Source organism: Tympanuchus pallidicinctus, unplaced genomic scaffold (genome assembly GCF_026119805.1).
Source record: "Tympanuchus pallidicinctus isolate F22 unplaced genomic scaffold, pur_lepc_1.0 scaffold9, whole genome shotgun sequence".
Lineage (NCBI taxonomy): Eukaryota > Metazoa > Chordata > Aves > Galliformes > Phasianidae > Tympanuchus > Tympanuchus pallidicinctus.
Window position 1 is genome coordinate 12,061,234 of NW_026294813.1, and position 22,026 is coordinate 12,083,259.

General features: G+C 36.4%; 1 protein-coding gene across 1 annotated transcript in view; it reads right to left on the reverse strand.

Moving 5' to 3' along the window:
- WDR70 (WD repeat domain 70) overlaps window positions 1–22,026 on the reverse strand; it is a 147,994-nt gene that overhangs the window by 13,782 nt on the left and 112,186 nt on the right. The window contains exons 12-14 of the mRNA XM_052670354.1: window positions 17,580–17,664; window positions 16,296–16,434; window positions 953–1,053 (exon numbers count right to left, since the gene is read on the reverse strand). Coding sequence (XP_052526314.1) covers window positions 953–1,053; window positions 16,296–16,434; window positions 17,580–17,664 — 325 coding nt within the window. The remainder of the gene's footprint in view (window positions 1–952; window positions 1,054–16,295; window positions 16,435–17,579; window positions 17,665–22,026) is intronic.

A 22,026-nucleotide genomic window follows, 5' to 3' on the forward strand; every position in this document is an offset into this window, starting at 1 on the left:
GAGAACTAAACTCTTTACTGTAATAATAGTCATACCACTCAGAATATATGAAACACACATTTTTCCCCTGCTGATAAGGAAGGAAGTTCTCCAGCCAACCCAGATGGTAAAAGCAAGGTAATTGCTGAAGTATTTATAGACTAGTTAAATCCTCTTCTATTCATTCTAGACTGACAAATCACCTTCTGATTAATCACTACCACCTTTCATTAGATGCAGGCAAAATCCACATGTGACAGGAGGGGGTGGTGGAGATGAGGTTTCAAACTAGGCTTTCCACCACTACTTCACATACTCTGAAGTTTAGGCTAATACTTCTTTTTATTGCAAAAATGAAATGAAATATGACATCAGAAGGACTAATCACAGTAAGCAGACTTTCAATAACACCATATGAGCAGCTTTCAACTGTTCAACTTGAGGTAATGGTTCAGGGGCGTTTTAGGTTGGATAGCCGGAAAAATTTTTCTTCTGAAATAATGGCAGTGCTTTGGAACTGGTTGCCCAGGGACGTGGTGGAGTCATCATCTCTGGAGGTGTTCAAGAAACTTGGAGATGCGACACTTAGAGATGTGGTCTAATCAACATGGTGGTGATGAGCTGGTGGCTAGACCTGATGATCTTACAGGTCTTTTCTAATCTACATGGTCCTATGATTTCGTGAAATGAAAGGCTGGTTATTCTTACAGCAGATTTCACGCCATTTCAAACACATGTGTTTGTAAATTCAGGTAGAACTGTCACCATACAGCATCACTAACATTCTGGAGGAAAATGAACAGCTATTGAAAAGCAAGTTTTTGCTCTTTTTTCTTCTTTACTGTGACTAAGTAAGTAAAATTCTGCAAAACAAACACTATTAAATATTTTTTTCTCATCTCCTAATATAATCACAGAATCAGCTAAATCCAAGGGAATAAGGAGTTCTCAACTGTTAATTACTACTACTTACCTCTGGCTTTTAACAGGATCATAGTATACTTTAGCCAGTCCGTTGCCTGTACCAACCATGATCTGGTTCAGCTTTGGATGCCAAAGGCAACGCACAACACTCTGAAATAAAGCAATTAATATGTTAATTGCCAGTCATTCACTTAGATTTTAGCACTGATACTCATATGGTCAAACAGCTGATCCTATATTGTAGTAAAAACAAACTTGAATACATGAATGAATAGAAGCTCTTCTCCAGAACTGAACACAGTGTAAAAGGAGACAACATATGGATGTAGGCTGGAAGGAAGTACAAATGAGTGGCAATGAGAAATGGCAAATGAGTGGTTTCCACAGTCTTACTGCTCCATAATCTTTGTGGGCATAATGGAAATACGAAATTGAAGGGGGATCTGAGAGAGAACAATGAAGTGCTTCAGATATAGCAGTGTAGGCTGTCATCACACTTGCATTTTTCTTTATAATTCTAAATTCTTCCACCCTCTTCCTTACTTTATGTGTTTTTCCCCTCTTCTCACACTAAAGCTTTCTCATACAATGTTGACCTCTCACTCACTGACCACAGACTGCAGAGTGGCTGATTTTCACTTTTGATTCTTTTTTCTTCTAGAACTCCCAGAAAAACTTGGTATTTGAAGCCGATGTATCACAGCTCTGTCATCTTTCTAATCTGAATAGAAACTGATTTTCAGATATTAAAAGTACTGTTGCTTTATAAATACAGCACGGTTCTCCATGTGACTGATCACTATATTCAATCACCACTGTCTTAAGTGGTCACAATTCACAACACATCTTAACAGTAACAAAAAATGCATGTGCATCTAATTGAAAGAGAAAAAAAACCCCAACACAATAACTATTTTCAAGAGACAGTAAGAGCTGAAAGAGATACTGTCCAAGACTGATGCCTTCATAGTATTTTTTCATCCATGTAATAAAAGCATCCAAAACTAGCAGTATGCATCATCATGTTCAGTGCAAGGGAGTTGGATTAGATGACCTTTAAAGGTCCCTTCCAATTCTAAGGATTCTATGATCCTGTGATTCACAGTATTTCACTTAATAATGCTGATTTTTCTATTCGTTTTTCTCATAAACTTTCCATTTCATCTTTTATAAATTAAAAACAAAATAAAGACTACACAAAATGAGTTAATAGTTCAATAATCAACAGTCTGCATCCATTTATCATTAAAATACCTGCACTTTTTTTTATTTTACTTTTACACAATCCTGAGGTGCATTAAAAATATCACAGCTAGCAGATAAGGGAGGTGATGTTTTCCCTCTACTCTGCCCTAGTGAGACCACATATAGAATATTGTGTCCAGTTCTGCGATCCTCAGTTCAAAAAAGACAGGGATCTCCTAGAAGGACTCCAACAAAGGGCGACAAAGATGAGAAAGGCCTGGAACATCTCCTGTATGAGGAAAGGCCGAGTGACTTCGGTCTGTTCAGTTCAGGAAAGAGACCAAGGGGGGATGTGACTAATATTTACCAATATCTAAATAGAGGTGGGAGACAAATGGAAGAGGTCAGGCTCTTTTCGATGGTGTGCAATGACAAAGGAGTAATGGCCTATAACTTGAATACATGATGTTCCATACAAACATGTGGAAGAACTTTGACTCATTGGGTAGGGGTGAGGTAGCACTGGAATACACTGCCCAGAGAGGCTCTGGAGTCTCTTTCTAGGGACATACTCAAGACTCATCTGGATACCTAACTGAGAGACCTATTGCAGGGTACCTGCTTTAGCAAGGGGGTTGGACTCAGTGATCTCTTGAGGCCCCTTCCAACCCCTGAGATTCTGTGATAATATAGCACATACAATTAAAAAAAATGGGAACCACTAATGTACTACAAAGAGAAATAACACTAAAAAACCTAAAATATAGTTAGGAGTGCAAGTAAAATATAGGCCTTTATCTTGGGACGGGATAAACATTTAACCTAGAAGACAATGGTTACGTAGCAGCTCTTTCGAATCTCTTTCGAATGGTGAATTGCTCTTGACATTTCATATTCCTTCGTATGTCTAGTTTGGTCCACATCCCCCCATTCTCTCTTTTTGAACGTTGCAAGGCATTTAACAAAAAATACTAAAATGAAAATGTGAAGCCCATTCAGCCAACAGAAATTAGATATTCATTCTATCATAAGTTGAAAGATGACTTTTTTAAAAACCGCTTTTCTCCTTGCTACACTTGTCTAAAAGAAAAAAGTTGAGAAAAAAAGTTTGCATAATCATTCTTTACAATAGTTCCTCTACAAAATATCCTACCCAAGTGCATACAAACATGTACAATGCTATACCTTCCCATTTACTTAAAAATACAAATTAACCTGGCTTATCTATTTTGAGCAACTAAATGGCGACGTTTTTTTACAGATAACTCTGAAACATACAGTAAAATCTGGCAATGCAGTATCTCCATAATCCTTGCAACAAGATAGCAAAACAATCAATACAGAGTTCTTAATAAGTTGCTTTATTTAAGAAAGAGATTCTTTCATACTGCTATGTAATGCTATTACTCAAAATGTTACAGTAATTCTAAAACATACAAAGCTAATAACAAGTTTTGAAGGTCAAAGGTGGGTGGCCTTTTCTTTTATTAATATTTATTGCATGTGTTTAGCCAGCCTTTTAAAACTTTGTAGTTAATGTGGTTCTCCACTTTCTTCTGTCAAGTAAATGTATTTTATAGCATGGTACTGGATATCAGCCAACAAAAACAAAGCCTGAGACAGTGTGGCTAAGCGCTGATGGGGATTGCTAAGTTTCTAACTTGTCAAACATCCACAGCACACTTAAAACCAGCAAGGCACGTGCTCCAGACCAAGCAGAAGAAACTGCCATAAAATGCAGCACTATAAATCTCCTGAAACTGTAAAATGTCTCCAGAATATAATTTGTTAAAAACTAAACAAATATGTGCTCTGAACATGCAAGTAATTTTATTAAGCCACTGGCATATAAACCTACTTTATTAGAAATAATGAAAACTACTTACAGAGATTTTCAGATTATTTTAGAAATTGGCAATACTTTAAGAAGAACAAAATACTGAATTCCTACACCGAATCCTAATAATCTTTCCCAATCACATAATCCTACAGAAGTAAAAATTCTGAACAACTATACATCAAAGGGATCTTCGTAGGCCAGGTTTTAACACTGAGAGCAAGGAGCAAAGGAGAATCTTCACTGTGTATAAATAATTGATTCTCAAGCACGGCATCTCTCCATTAATATGTCTAACTTTCTCGCCATGTTTATGCAGAAAAATTGGTAGACATCTTTATCACTGGAAATGCAAATAATCAAATTTCAGGTCAAAGAAGGTTCCAGCTCTGTAGCCAAATAATTATGCTCATACTAAGAAAACAAGTGCTTCCTTGGCCTGTCCAGTACATGCACGCACCCCCCTACAGGAATCAGAGAATGGTTCATGAGGTGGAAGGACACCTTTGGAGACAACCTAATTTAACTTTCCTACTCTGAGCCTGCTCAGCTGCAATAGGTAGCTATGGACATTATCCAGTTCAATTCTACATATTCCAGGATACCCCTCTGGGCAACTTGTTCCAATCTTGACCATCTCCATGACAGCAAAAATACACATTTTCTTATGCTTAAGTGGAATTTTTTCTAATTCATTTTGTGCCTATTGTCTCTTGTCCCACCACTGGGCACCACTGAAAACTATCTGCTTAGTTTTCCCCATTAAGTACTTATGAATAAGATTCTCTGTGTCCTCCTCTTCAGAATGGACAATTCTTTCACCCTCAGCCTTTCTGTTTTCAGATACTGCAAGCGTCTAATAATCTTTACTTTTCTTTGCTGAACTCACTGTAATATATTTATATCTCTACTGTACTAGGGAACTCAGAACAACACCCAGCACAACAAACGTGTCTCACCAGAGCTGAGCAGAGGGCAGTAACTGCCTCCCTCCACCTATTGGTAATGCCTTTTTACCTGGTACAAATACCCAGCAGCTTCTTGCCAGTTTCTGCTTGTCTGAGATGGAAAGAGAATCTATCTTAAATCCTTACTTCAATTTAAGCAGTGACTTTTTAAGAATAGTTTGTGTCATTTTAAAGTTGTGTCACACAATGAATATCAAAAGGAACAAGGTGGTACAATAGTTTTAATTGCCTCCCCTTAGAAAAAAGCACAAGACAGAAGTAATGACATCAGCAGTTAAAAGCAAGCTCTAACTGTACTAACCAAGCTGGCTTCATTCATGCTTTTTCAGAGAAGTAAAACAGGAACACAGAATTAAGCTGCCTGATAGTGTTTTACAAAAAACTAGAACAAAAGGCTACTAATTACCAGCTGTATAAAAACTCAGTGGATGCCAGTTTCAAGGCTCAGGAAATACCAACAATAATAACTTCAGTTAACTACGTAATTCCAGATTCAACACTAAAACTTCACCTGTTTCTTAAAATACTTAAAAGCTTGAAAAAGGACAAAGCTATGCAGATTCCAAAAACCATAAAATTTGAGATAATCTCTCAACTCTGCAAATGAAAAATATTGTCTTACTATAACAAATAAGGACAACGCAGAATGTATAGGTATGTAAACATCATCAATATCTGAAAAGAGATTTTTGTAAAGGCTGAAGGTATTGGACAGCATATCTTTGAAACATAAAGTCCTGCAAGCCTGACATAAAAGTCCTCAAAGTGATTCTAACCACAGACTGAGCTGTCCAGCTGTTTAATCATAAGACTGATCTATCTTAAAATACAGCACTTATATATACATCACTTACAAAATACAATTAGTAGCAATGATTCAAAATCTGTAAAATGATTCAAAATACTGTAGTCAAAATATTAAAATCTTCAAATGAAATCAATCCAGAAAGTCTTTGATAATATTTACTGCATACATAAGTTCAGAAGTCTGCATTAGTTCCAATCTTGGTGATTCTATGATTCTATTGGAAAATACTGAAAAAAATGCTATGAAGTTAGGCAGGGAGAATATTAAAAATGTGAACAGAATATTGAGAAAGAACTTAGGACAGATTCAGTGGGTGTTGTTGAGAGGAGGCCTTTGTCATTATTTTCAGATAACAGATTATCTTATAATAATGACTGACAGAAAAGAATTTTTAAAAACCAATGGAATTTTAATGACATATTTTTTTTCCATTTGGGATCAACACATCTTCTTTCTTAAACAACAGCCTAAAACTAGCTATACCTAGCTAGTCCTTGAAACTAGTGGAAAAATTTTTGAAAGCAGCTATGCCATTACGTTAAACAGAAAAACTGAATTGCCTAAGCAATACTTTCAACTTTGTTTTAAACTAAAGCTTCAAATTTCATATAGTTTGAAAATTAGCACCAATGATAGACAATCCACCTGTAATAATGTAAAAGCTTAATAGTATGCGGTAATCTTTAACCATAAAACTCATCAGTACAAAGGTGGCAGGCAAAAGTGCTTTCTCCCTTGTTTTCCATTCCATTTGCATTTCTTCTGAAACAGCTGCAGTCCCAGTTCATGTGGGGCTTATAATTAGTCCCTTACAGTCTTTTTTCACCTGTGTGCTTCTCTTTGTATTGCACAAACAGAGATGCTGGTGCAGGTAAACACCAAACTACATCACATAATATTTCTGTTAGGTTATTTTCCAGTAGGCCTAGTTCAGTAGGCAACTATTCAAATGGCATTGCTGGTACTGCGCATGTCCCTGTGCTTTGACAGAACTGCTCTCTAAATGCAGTGCTGCAGCCTGAAACAGAATTATTTGTAACACAGAATGGAACATTTATTCTGGCCTAGAAATAGACTCCTGTGTTTAATAGGCAAAGTGAAGAATAACTGAAACAGATTTTTCAGCAAGCAAGAGCTAATTGCCTCAACTGAAACTGTCCAGAACACTTGGGCTAACACCCCTACAGGGGTAAACAATGCAGAGAGGGCATTTTACAAGGTCAGCAAGAAAAGATTAAAATGATTTGTTGCATAGGAATGGAAAATTTACCACTACGATGAAACCACGAGGCTGGTAAGGTCATAAAACTGCAGACTGATGTCAAGGACTGAAAGAATTCTCCTGGATCTTTGGTTATAAAGACAGCTCAAGATTGCAGCAGTGATGACAGAATTCAGTTCCTGGCCCACACTTCAAGTAAAAACATTCAGGACAGAACAGAACCAGGACGGAACGAGCACTGCCTACTCTTTTCTGCGATTTAGACATCGCGCAACACCTGCTGTGGCCTGTTCCTGCACTAGCTCCTTGATGGTTCCCCTTTCCACCCAGTAACAGAAGCTTTCCCACATCTCAGCTGCCACAAAGAGGCAATGGTATTTCTCCTTAGTGAAGGTCAGAAAAAGCTCCTCTGGAGATCAGGGTTTCTTGCTCCCGCAGCCATCCAAACGAGAGTGGAAGCAGTCTATGCTGACACTCCTTCTGTCCTCTGGACAAACAGGAAAGTGAAGCAATTGGCTGGGGGATTCAAGTCAGATATCACTGGTGCAAGGCTTGCCAAGCTGGTCATCAACATGAGGGAAAGGTTTCATGAGACTATCAAGCCAAGTGTTAATAGGTCAGTCTCACTTCTTCCCAGCTACACAGCTAGTAGTCCTGGCTTTTGTCTGATTATGAGCAGAACAATTCTTGTGTAAGAACAAAAGATTCATGCCATATTTTCTGTAGCCCTGAAGTATTTAATATATACCTCAACCTCCTATTGTAAAGCAAAAAGGATCTATGGAAAACATACACAAACACAAAGCACATCAAGAAAAAAAACAAAAAAAGCAAATCCAGCAATTCTTAGTAGTTCCCACTATTACAGAGTATGTATGACCTTTACAGGAACATCAGTTCTAACACCTGCAAATGTTTTTTTGCCACATTCAAGAGTGGAGGCAGCCATTTAACCTCTCTAGGATGGTTTGAACCTATGAAAACCTAAGGTTGCCTGTTACACAACAGAATAAGGACAACATGCACAAAGACTGTCTCTAAAAAGTACTGCTCATTTCTATCCTCCTTCACTTTTCTGCAAGATAGCTAAAGAAAATTAAGGATTCCCTCTACCGCTGTCTTCTCTCATTCCTCTTACTAACATTTTACACGTCTGTGAATTGATGCTGTACAACGTATGGACTTCTTAATTTTTTGCATTTCAGCTGAAAATTTAACCAGCATACAACAAAATGTAACTGTAAAGAAATATGTAAATAAGCACCAAGATATTCAGCAATCTTTTGCTATTAGCAGAATTTTATTAAACAGACACCGTTTGTATGCCTGTGCGTGCACTGATAACTGGAGTACAGAGGTCATTGTTTGTTGCAAGACTGGCATCGTATCAAGTCTCATCATTTTCCAAAACATTCCAAGGGCCTATTTTTGGCATAAATAGGAATCATTATACATTTCAGCAGCACTCAGCTCAGAGGAGCTATATTCTTTCCTTGCTACCGTAAAATTTAATTTAGATGGGGTCATATTTTACCCCATGTTTTAATGATGTTTTAATTTCTTTTCCCTCCATAAGAAGGTCTTAACGCCTGTCAGTCAGGAACTGTTTTCTTTGGAATCAACCTCTTTTTCCTAAAGACAGTAAAATTTTAAGGTTAAATACCACACATTTGTATTGGAAACTGAACATTTCATGTGAAGTGCATTTCATGATAATCCATAATAATGCACCAGCTTACTTAGGTTCATTGGCATAGTTTCTTCTGCCAAGCAGGGCAGAGGAAGAAAAAAGTGCTTCTACGTTAGGAATGCACTCTTGGAATAAACCTGTTCAATTTTTCCTTTCTCTTCACTTCAGATACAGTCTTTCATTCCCCTGTGGCAGCACCACAAAAACTGCAGCTATCACACTTTTAGGCTAAGTTAAGTGAATTCATGTCTGCTTACATGGCAGTTAGCTAAAAGAAAACTGTCTGAATGAAAGTACAAACCAGACTGACAAGTGGAGAAGATGTTATTTATTTTCACGATAGAAACCATACTCAGAGGGCAGAAATCTTTGCTGAATGATGCTAACATACAGCTGATACTCGCACTATATCTGTGGTGAGTGTGCAGTCAACATCCCACTTGCAAGCTGAAAAAAGCAAAAATGATTTCCTCACAAGCTATTTGCCACGTGCTGGTAATTTACCACTGTAAAAAAAGATACTGTCAATTAGAGATTAATTGCAAAACAGGAAAGAGAACATACAAATTCTAGACTTCCACACATTTCATCAGTTGAAGAATGTACTGTAGGTTTGATGGTATTTTCACTGATCAAAAATAAGTCTGTTCAAATTTAGATAATGTTCTGTAATCATATGGTGAAGATGCTGATGTTTTGAATATTATGTTTGAAAATCAGGTTCTATTAGGAGAGCTTACATTTGAGTCTCATCTATCATGGTTCTTCCATGGAGCGGCAGCATTTTCTCAATATATATTGCCTAAGGTCATAAATCCTTAAATCAACACGAATGCAGAAGTAGCCTACTATCTAACTTTGCAATTGAGAAGATCAGAACAAGTGAGGTGAAAAGTTTAGTAGGAGAGAATCAACACCAGCAGAGGGAAGTGAAGATGTTAAGTGGGACTTATCTCACCAAACTTCAGATACCTACAACTTTATAGGTCTACTCTAAATGTCTGTACCCTACTGCCTCACTTTACAGTTAATGCAGATAAATCAGCATTTTACAGTGGCCTTCATCTAACCTATTTTAGGTATCTATTTTAGTATGAGATAAACCACAGTCTGTATGTGTTTATTTTCTCTGCTTATTAGAAAGGGAGCTAAGGGTGACTGGATCAGCTGTAGACATCTATATTTGGTCAGGTGAATCCCCTGCAGCCCACAAGGGCCAAAATAACTATATAAGAAAAACAGAAAACTAAATGGAGCAACACAATGAGAATCTGTGTTACAGTATGTTGTGCTATTTACATAAAACTCCCCAGTTCAGGATAAAGGATTCTGGAAGCCAAATTAAATATTCCCTGTACAGAATGATACAGCAGACAGAAACTTCTAAAACTCGTCAACAAATCTTCAGAATTTTAGTTTGAAAGTTCAGTACTAGCTCTGTAGACACTTAAAAATTGAATGAGGGTAATACAGAAACACAGTTCCCCCTTGCTGCTTCTCCCTGTCCAAACCTATAAACCTATTAAATAATTCCTGCAGAATCTGTTTTGAAGCTATACAATAATGATAGCAACAGGTGCTGCTCTAAGAAAATATTTTCAGTTAGGAAAAGAAAAACTTTAACAACATTTCTTTCTTACATGCAAGCTCTGCTTCAGTGGCCATGACGGTATGTGACAGGTCCTGTTTGAACAGTGCTGTTCAGATTTGCTGCACTTGGCTGTTCAGACAGTCAGATAAGAGGCATGTCAGCAGGGTAGATACTGAACGTGTAAACTGACATTCTGACTGTGCTCATGGAGTCCGTAATTGTAGGGCACTATAACAGCAGACAAATTGGGCTTTTCTGATTGAACATTTACATTTGTTTTAACTGAATTTTTACAACATTGATGAAGGAAATAAGTCCAGTCTGCAAATGCAGGCAATTAATTCATTTAGAAGATCTATTTTCTTTAATCTTGTTTAAAAGAGTTACAAATTCCTGATGAAGAACTGCTTGTGCAGTGCAACATCTTTTAAACACGAAGGAGTTTAAGACGCTCATAATATTATGTAGTAAGCCTTACTGGCTTCTTATTATTGCTTTTTTTTCTTAAGAAACAATAATGATTACATTTCAAATTATTTCAAATATTTCAATGTTTGGATGCTAACAGCTAAAGACAGCTTTCCACTAGCAAAGAATCCTTCAACCCCCATTTCTCTTTGACCATCTACCAACTTCAAACTGCTTCTGCATTTAGGAAAGACATTAATGCAGTGACTTTCAAGTTCTTCCATTTTATAATGAAGGTATGAATCCATCCTAGTGTACTCACACAAATCTTCCACCTTTCTTCTTTTGAGCAAAGGATGGTACCTATACAAACTATGCAGACTATGAAAAAAAAAGGCTGCTCATACAACAGAAACATTCTAATATGATATTAAAAATACACTTTAAGCCACAATTGCAAAAATCTTTGGATTTGAGATTCCACTGGAGTTCACCCAAGGAGAAAAGCCAAGTGTAATAAATATGGTGGGAATTTAGGAAATATCTAGAATGCAGTGACCTGCTATCATTAGATTTAAAATACTCATGAGAATATAGCAGTAGAGGAAACAATACCAATGATTTTCCCTTATGAAACATGACTGAGAAAACGTGTGGAAACATTCAATAGAAAAGGGATCAGAAATTGATAAAATTTATTATTTTCTATTTAGAAACCTGAAAAGTCCAAATAACATTTTCAGAGGCCAATAATTTAAAACAGGATCCCAATGTAAAACACATGGATAGTAATGCTGGATCATGCATCTTTCAATGCACATCTATAAAACACTCTGAGAACTGAAATGAATCACTGAGTAATGAGTATTAATTGATGTACAGAGAAAGAGACACAATCAGAGCCATAAACTGTTCTTCTTGTAATTGCAAGGCCAAACATTTTCAGACACCTGCTCAGTGAGAATTACAGTCACATTTTCACAACAATATATTGCAAAACTAAGGCAGACAGCTCTCATGTACAACCCCCACTGTTACAGTGAGGAAAGCTGCGCAGTTCATCTTTCTCATATACCTCAAATCTCTAGTGACAGCTCCCCTAAAATAAAGTAAGTGCTGCTGCAGAATACAGGAGGGAAGGACTACACTGTCTTTATATATACGAAAGCAGGGAATAAAAACTGACAAGCTACCTCATTAAAAAAGAAAACACCTTCCCACTATTCATATCTTATAATAGATAGTTTTTACTTTAATTGTCGCAAAAATTAACCAGACCTTAAATATCGCATTTACTTCTTTATTGTGAAATTTATATCCTCTTTCCAAACAGAAGAAATAAGTTAAAAAAACGCGACATACCATAATGATATCTCCCCTAAGTTAAAATAATTTATTTTCCTTTTATTAAAAAGCTTTAAATCTTCATCAACTGGGCCGCAGTGGAAAAGCCCTTTCACATACTACATTGCCTTATAAACAGTAAATGATATCGTTTGAGGTCAATGAAAGGAATACTGCAATCCTATATCAACTCTGCATAAAGGGTGCTGGAAGTTTCATATTTCTTTTTCTTTCTTTCCTTTTCATTCTTTAATTTAAAATGAAGGCTTATTTATAGCTTGCCTCACAAGACCTTCCGGAAACATCCCTTAGAGAGATTTTCAGAAGTTATAACTTCTACTTATTTTGAAAAACTAAGAAAATACTGAAGAATGCTCCTAACAGAAATATGATTCCCCAAACAAGCATAAATATATGATTTTGGACTGCTGCTTATCTACAAAAACCTGATGGATATTTTAAAATCTGAATATCTCATTCTAGTATACATAACCTCAGCATCTTTACTGAATTACTCACATTTTCATTTAAAAATAGTAATTTCCATAATTGTACAATATATTTCTTTAGTGCCTATTCTTGCCTGTCACTAATTGAGTGTACTCCATCTCCTTTCTGTATGGCAAAAAAGACTGCTCTACTGCTGCCAAAATCAATCTTGCCTCTAGTAAGAATAATTACTGGTCGATATACTTGAATCAGATAAATGAATGACAGACGTGAGAGTGATTCAAGTGAGTGTTCACAGCTATATTAAATTAATGTAACATAGGGGGCAAATATGTAGACAACACTGTTTCCCATACAGTAGGTATTTATAGCTAATTCTCATGAAGATCTCGCATTTGCATAAATTGACCCAAGAATTAGGAATAAATGCTTCTTGATTGTGAATGAAACCTCCCTTTCATTCCAAAAAGAGTCCATTACATAGATCCTGAAAAATGAAACCTTACAAACAAATAACCTACAAATGTTTTTTTATAAATGTTTTCTTGTGGCTATTTGAGGTGATTGCAAAATAACTGCTTTCTGACTATTGTACCACAATAACGTAAATCGTGACAGAAAATCTACAAAAAAGTGGCATATGCATAGGACGATGAAGACTTGTATTTTGTCCATAGCAGGACAAATATTTGATTTCAAAAACAAAAGCTAAGAAATAAATTCTTTATATTTTAACCAGTTCAACTATGGTTACTCTCCTCATCATTTCCAATCGCTTCACTAGAGACTGAACCAGAGTAAGGGTGAAATACTGCACAGAGAGCCTCAGAGGCACTTCTGACCCCAGAGTTTTGATTTAATCAGCAGCAGGTAAACAAACCTGCAATTATCCTGTAACACGATTGTTTCACCCCCTGATAAGATCCGAGAGAACTCCACTGAAAGCTGTTAACCACAGAATTCTTGTCTGTGTCCAGACTGTTCCAAGTCACAGATCACTGGAGATATAAGAGGACAGCCGAGAAAAACAACGCTGTGTATCTGCCTTCTGCACGTGTCGTGCAGGCATACTGGTGCTGGCCAGAGACAAAGCTCATGGACTGCATCACATCTGACATTTATCTACAGGTACTTAGTTTTTCTTCAAGAACCATTACTAGTTCTAGAGAAGTGCCTAATGCTTACGTTGTGGAGCAGCATTCAGTATTTGGACAATGTAGTAGTTATGCTATGTGTAGTTATGCAGTAACTACAAATGGTGACAAAGCTACAAATGGTGACCAAAAACCACCAACCCTTATGCATGATATTGAGATTTAATTAGTACTGTGTTCCCAGCCACAACAGAAGAGACTAATCAGACTGTTAGTCCATTAGTGAAACCACAAGTTTTTTCACTCCAGCAGCTCTGAAGCAGTAATGGTTTTTCCCATGGAAACTTGAAAGAAAAGGTGAAAAAAAGGTTTGTGTGGTATGATGGAAAGGAATGTCACACACAGCTTTGGTTAAACATTCCCATTAAATATTTTCCCCTTAGTTCCTAGGTTCATTCACAGGCCAATTGCACTGGCTATTTACCACAGAGGTTTAAGATAATTTTTACTGTTCTTAACTGTTTTCCATTTTCCTAGATTACTAAAATTACCGAGAATACTGAAGACTTTCTTAAAAAAATGCCTTGTGAAACAAAAAAAGTTACATATTAACTGTTTATGTTTTCTCTTCGCAGCATATTTTTTGTTACTCTGATTTAAATCCATTCTATCAGTAAGCTGGCAAACAATTGTTGCCAAGAGTCTTATAATTTTCATTGAAATAAATGACTAATGATGCCCTTCTTCAGCAATTTGAAGTAACTCTATTTGAAGTCACTTTCATGAAAGTGAGCTCTTTGTAGAGACAACTACTGGTGTACTTGTGCTCTTTTCCTACACATAATGGTATAATGCAACTTCATATACATAAAGACTAAAAAAACAACAAAAAAATAGTGCAATTACATATTTAAGCGATATATAACATACTAAAGATGCTTGATATTTAGTTAAAAAGTCTCAGGCAGTAGTAGATACCTATCCTTAATATCACTAACAGTTGTACCTGCATTTTTGAAAGCATTTAAGGAGAACATGGCAACCAAGAAATAAGTCAATACAAACACAGTCATTAATTATTAAGCTGCTGAAAAAACGATTTGATAAACTACACACAAGATACAAACCTATCAATTTATAGATACTAATCTTATCAATTAATCAATTTGTATATATAGACTTGAAGGATCATTTCAATAAATGGCATGTGCTGCTCATAAAGTACAAAAGCCTTTAATCTTTGTTTGCTTTTAGCATGCCTTTACTCATTTGTAATTCATCTAACACTGCAATTTGAGAAGGAAAAGTAGAAAAAATCAAAGAATATAAAAAACAGAAAAATTTTGAAAAAATACACTGTTTTGATTTTAAAACACTACTTACAGTAATTTTTCTTCTTTTAGACTCACATCAAAATGTTTAACTATGTTTTTCTTACATGTGTAGAGTTGAAGTTGGAAGCTGGACAGTGATTGTAGAGGTACTGTTAGTGCTGGCTCACTGAAAACTACATCGTAAAATCAGCATTTATGAGATTGAATTCTTCATCTATTATTTCCACTATTTTCATTTGATCCTTTATATTCCAAGTAGGAAAATGACACTTAAGTTTTATAAGTACAGATGAAGAAAAACAGCAGCACTAAAACTCCATAGGCAAAAATAATTTATTACTGTTTTAAAAAGTACTATATAAATATAAACACCTATAGAAACTTACAGTACAAAAACTGTGAACTTGCTGAGATTTGTACACATACTTAAATTTTTACTGTCTGAGTGGCCCTACTGAAGTCACATATGGGCGCGTAATCTTGTTTTTCCAACAACTTCCTACTGCTAGTTCTCAACTCTTTTGTTCCTCCCACATTTTTAAGCAATTGTATCTCCAGATTCTGAGAAAAGTCATCAGCAAAACAATCTGTCTTGGATCCTTTTGTATTATCTACCTGAAAAAATGAGCAGACCTTCTATTTCAAAGAATTGAAGAACAGTTTTTCTGTAAAACAAAGTTATTCAATGACAGCTACATTCAAATTAGGTAGCTTCTCACTCTTGAAATCTTAAATCTCAGTGGAAGTTTCTGTCCTCTGTTACCAACTTTCTCACTAGCAAATGAAGATGCCACCACTGTGAATGGACTTGCTAAGTTATTTTGTTTCTTGTGCCCCAGAAAAGAACAGCTCTCACAAGAACCTGCGTCCCATACTTTTATCTTACATAGTTTGTTTCCTTCGATCTGTCAGAGGGAGTATGGAGGCATTCACATTTTGTCCCAGAAAATGGTTATGCATGCTTGGTTGTGATACTAGTATCAGAAAAAACAACATTCAACAGAAATATGAACACACTGAGGATCAGTATGTTCCACAGGAGGAGGATTTAAAAGCTAGTTTATGTTAACTTTGGAGGAATAACTCTAAATAAAAGTTGCCGTGCATATAAAACCTATATCTAAAACGTATTTGTCTGAAATAAGAAAGTATAATAATAAAATAAGAATGGTGGAATGAACAGCATAAATGTCAATATGGCCAAAATTTGTGCCCCACTTCACAAAAGTTCACACTAACCTTTGAACAATATAGTAGTAACACCAAAGCAGAAGTCTTCCACTGATCAAAGGTCTCGTCCTAAGATTAATTCTATAGGGAGAATAGCACTCATAGTCGTAACTCTTGCAAATATTGAATAAGAATACTTTACAGCAGTGGTACTACTTTGTATATGGGGAAAAATGAAATGAATTTCGTTCTTATTTTGAGTAGTGGATAGAAGAAAATTAAAACAAATACCGCATCGGTAACTTCTATCTCATACAACTTCTGAAACGTCCCCCGATCAAAGAAGAAAAGCTTCCCACTGCCACCACCTTTCTTAACAGAGGTCCCTGTGACAAGTATTTTATCATCCGGGCTGAAACAGCAATCTGTCCTGTTAAAAAAAAAATACACCGCCACACTGAGCAAGCCAGAAATTACTGTGCAGTTAATTTATAAATTCCATTCCTTACAAATAATCCTATTTGTTATTCCTTTTCACACAAAGCTTATAAAGACATCGTCTGTCAGTTGTCATATATTACTATAGTTATTGGGCACAGTTCACATTTATAATCACAACTGTGCAGAGAATGTGCAAAACTGGCAAAAAAACACCCCAAACAAACATAACCCCTCCCCCCACAAAACTCCTCTTTCTCTCAAAAGCCTTGCCAATTTTTCCATGTAGAAAAGAAACAAAATAATCCTTTCAAATCTAGTTATCATCATTCAGCGAGAAATTAAATCAGTTTTTGTTTTCATTGATGATACATTCTTAAATGCTGCACAGCAGTTTCATTTATATAGTTGCTAAAAAATGTTTTTAAATTTTTCCTCTGTGCTACAAAATACAGTGAATGGTTGTGACTTCAAGTTTGACCTGTCCCTAGTTTTCTTTTCCAAGAACTTGTTCTAAAAGTATAAATTTTCAGCAGAGTTGGATTTGACTGTGCTACGTGTATAAATGTGCAGCTAATACCAATAAAAACATCAAATTCGATACTTAGCAATATTCAGTATGATACACCATATTAGTACCAAAGAGCAGAGTAATCAGCACTTCTAACATCATAACCTGAGTTAATACCATGCACCTCTATGTTATGTCTGCTTTTCAATCTAGCTTTTTCTTTTAATTAATCATAGACCAAATAGGAATGAGGCTCACTTGATATATCTCATTACACAAACACAAGGCAAAGTGGCCTCTTCCTGATAAGTTTCTAAATCTAATTAGACATAAGATATATGAGACTAAAAAACTGCATAAAATAAGCATAGCTAGCTACAAATTATCAGAAGAAATAGGAGATATTTGAAAGCAGTTGTTGAGACCTAAAATAGCCAAGAACATTACTGCACAGTCCTCTCTGTGCAGGTTTTTTTCTCCACAGCTCCAGACCTATTGAGAAGTGAGAAAAATCCGTTTCTCATATGAGTTTGGAACAACTCATTTCTTAATACACATTCAAAGTCTCTCCTCTATAACACAACTACCACTGTTTCTGCTAACTGGAATAACTTAAAAGTACTTACATTGGAAAAAAGCTAGACAGTCTTTCAGCTGAATGAAGAGGCTTTTTAAATTGTCTAATATCCCATATCTTTAAAGTATCATCTCCTGTGAAACAAGAGAGACAAAAGTTAGCAATAAAGAATTTAACAAACAATGATATGGTAGAAGCATTCAAAATGGGAATGTTTTTGGTAGGATTTTGTGCCTTAGTGGCAGTGAAAATGATGAGAAAGAACTGAAGGCAGTGAAACCCTCCTGCTTCTTTATCCCGCAAACAGCAACATACTACAGCTTCAGTTGTTGGCAAACAGGGCCTGCAATCAGCCAGAAGTCCTTGGGGAAGGGGTAGGAAGGAAGGAAGTGAGCCCAAGGTTACTATAATTAAACCTTTTCACACTTCTCCACAACACCTTTGGCCATAAAAGCCAAAGCTGAGGTTACAGTAAAACATTTATAGCCATTCTCATCTGTGTTTGATAAACACGGTGCGATTCTGCACACCCGTAAAAGTCAGAGTGTTTATTCCCTTCCCAAAAGTTATGACATATTAACAAAGTGAGCACGAAAAAATAAAAAAAGAAAAGTTAGTTATTCTTGTAGAGATCAACATGTCTGCTGGTCATCCTTCTGGAATACGTATTTTAAGCATGAGAATTTGAGCCCTGAGCCATCTCACATAGACACCTAGGAATCTTCTTTATTTGACATCAGTGCTTTTAAGGGTGAAAAGAAGAACTTTCAAACAACATTAAAAATAGCTTAAGAATAATTTTAGGATTAAAAATTAAAAATACCCTAAGAATAATTTAAGGAAAAAGTTATACATTGTTCATAATCTAAGTGGCAAGTAGATGAGTGGCATGGACATGCTTCCTTACTAAGCACAATCCCTTCTGGAATGTAATAATAATAATAATAGTTTTATTATTATTATATTACATACTACTACTACTACTAATATAATTATATATGTATATAATGTATAATATAATGTCATTAGTAATATTAGTGTTAGTATTATTTTGTTCAGGAGTGTTCTAGGCAATCTCAGGCTCTGAGATTAAGAACTCAAAGTAGGCCTTGGAAATAAAATGCAAACACAAATAAATAAATAAATCTGACTTTCCACAACAGAAGAAATCAAGGCCAGCAGTCTCCTTCACAGGGAAAGCAGTAATGTGTGGCCTCGTACATCATGTATGTTTATATTAAGACTAGAATAACTTCTAACTACAAAATATTTTTAAGAAGTGGACAACTTAAATAAATGATGTCTAGAGCAGAGTATATTTCTTTTCATTGGGAAACTAAATATGACGAGAAAGAAAAAATGGTGACTCTCTATTTTGGGAATATCATAGCATACACCATACCAAGCACTTCAAAACATTTGGTTTTGTAACATGAACCTTCCCTTTCCTCCTCCCACCCTCAACAAAAGAACACATCATCAAGATATTGGTGCATAGGTATCTAAAGAACCAGCACTTTATTTTTTGCAAACCATCTGGCTGACCTGCAAATCTCCTGGGCAGAGATAGATCTAAGGCTACCAATCAAGACTGCTCTGTTCCCAGTGGCATGACCCTTGACACGATCTTCAAGGTGTAGTCCTGCCAGGCTTGAGCTGGAGATGTTGACAGACATTTAGATACAGCTCTCCTACTAACAAAAAGTGTACTCTGCTGGTTGAATCTCAAGAAATTTTGGGTGATATCAAATCAACATTGTCTTAAAGACCACAGAAATAGTCAGTTGTGAAAGGGAGAAATTAGAAAACTTGGCCAATGCCTTGAATCTCTAACCATCTTTAAGAATAATACAAGATTTTCCAAATTAATGATTAAATTATTTTTTTCTGTTCTGTAAATATAAGTATTGATGCTTGGATTTAATTTGCACTAGGAGCTGAAATCACCATCACTAAAAAAGTATACATATTAATACTTCGCAACTTCAAGGATTTTTTTCCATCAGTGCTTAATGGGTTTCTTTTACAGCTGCAGTACAACTGATCTATTTTTAGCTACTTCTTACACAGCCAAAACAGTTACCCTTAAACAAAAACATATAAACAAACTTGGAAGTTACGCATTTCAGTGCAAAGCATTCAAAATAATTCATTCTTAGAAAATTCAATATTTTTCTTCACAGCAGGCTACTCCAAGGCTTGGAAGAATTTTTTAAAACTTTTACAGCCTTATTAAAAAGTATTTCAAACTATTCTTTTAATAAGAATTTTAATAAGAAGGATACCAATAACCAGGTTGTAGTTCAATGTGATCAGGTCAGACACTGTTCCTCTTGATAAATATGGAGGGCATAATAATTAAGTCCTAGAATCTGTAATGAGCCAAGCCAGGCATTTTGCAAACTGCTTTTTGTCAAATTAAGGCCAGTGCACTAAGACTACAAAGATTTTATCTTTATTTATTTTTCTCCAAAAGATACTGACCAAGTAAATGGATGCAAACAGACCCAAAAGAAGCAAAAGCTTTTGCCAATATAAAGACCTGTCAGAAATTTGAGAAGTTTAAAGGCAGCAACAGCCTTCAAGAAGATCCTATTTTAAGAGGGAATCTTGTCTTGAAAGCAAAATTCAATGCAAAAAAACCTCACAGAATCATAAAATGGCCTGGGTTGAAAAGCACCACAATGATCATCTAGTTTCAAACCTCCTCCTGCAGAGTTGCCAACCACCAGCCCAGGCTTCCCAGAGCCGCATCCAGCCTGGCCTTGAATGCCTACAGGGATGGGGCATCCACAACCTCCTTGGGCAACCTGTTCCATGTGTCAGCAACCTCTGTGTGAAAAACTTCCTCCTAATATCTAACTAAACTTCCCCTGTCTCAGTTTAAAACCATTCCCCCTTGTCCTATCACTACACACCTTTATAAACAGTCGTTCTCCTTATTGTTTATGTGCTCCCTTCAAGTACTGGAAGGCCACAATATCTCCCCACAGCCTTCTCTTCTCTAAGCTAAACAAGCCCAGTTCCCTCAACCTTTCTTCATAGGAGAGGTTCCAGCCCTCTGATCATCTTAGTGGCCCTCCTCTGGACACAGTCCAAGAGCTCTGCGTCTTTCTTGTGCTGGGAACCCCAGATCTGGACACAGTGCTGCAGATGGGGCCTCACAAGAGCTGAGTAGAGAGGGACAACCGCCTCCCTCTCCCTGCTGCCCACTCCTCTGTTAATGCAGCCCAGAACACAGTTGGCCTTCTGGGCTGCAAGTACACACTGCTGGCTCATGTCCAGCTTCTCGTCCACCAAGCCCCCCAAGTCCTTCTCTGCAGGGCTGCTTTCAGGGGGTTCTTTGCCTGTTTTGTATAAATACCTGGGATTGCCCAGGTAAATGCAGGTACCCTGCATTTGGCCTTGCTGAACCTCATTAGGTTTTCATGAGCCCACTTCTCCAGCCTGTTCAGGTCCCTCTGGATGGCTTCCCTTCCCTCCAATGGATCGACTGCACCGCTCAGCTTGCTGTCATCTGCAAACTTGCTGTGGGTGCACTCGATGCCATTCACAAAGATCATTCTAGAGAACAACAAAACAAAAGCACTGAGATTTAAAAGAAGAAAATATAGCAAAAAAAAGGCTTACCATAACGGAGTATGAGAATATATCATGTTTATAAACTCAGAGCCCTTTTGCTAAAGCTTATAGCATATGTGAGGAGAAACATCTTACACGGCAAAATATAGACTTCTGCTTTCTGTATTGGTTTAGCAAAAGGAGCTACAAAAGTTAAAGAACAGCCTTTTGAGGCACTGCAGTCAGGATCATGCCTGATCTTACAATGCTAAGACAGAGAATTTGAAAAGTCACAAATCAGGAGTTCTGCACTTACATCTGTAACAGCTCTCACCAACATCTGTATCAACATAACCAAATCCTCTCTTATCACCCTCTCTATACATAAAATTATTTTTCTACTGAAGTTTACAGACAAACCAACATATAGCTCATGAAATTAATACAGGTTCATGAAATTAATAAAGTCGTAGTTTCATATTATAATAAAAGCGGATTCTGTACAGATCAGGGGTCAGAAATGTATATTATAAAAGGACCCCAAATACTAATGCTCACCTTCTGAATGAAGAAAACATTCCCAAGTAGTATTTTTTTCATATTTATATAAAAAACATACCTTCATGGTAACAAGTGTGTAAAAACATCACTTTCTTAAGTTTCCATCAAGTTGCTACCAAATCCCAGCAAGAATAACACTGGGAATTCTCATAAGCATGTCCTTGTTTTTTTTTCATTTTCCCTTGTGCTTGCAGCTGAGCACTGCCTCATCTCTCTTACATCCGACACAGATCTTACATCACATGCAGGAGAATCAATCGGGCTTTCAATGAGAGTCCCCAATCCCCAAACAACAGTCCTCTCTTTGATCCAGAGCATTTGGCAGGTGTGTTAATCTATGAATGCTGGATCCACATCTGCTTTTATTGGTACAG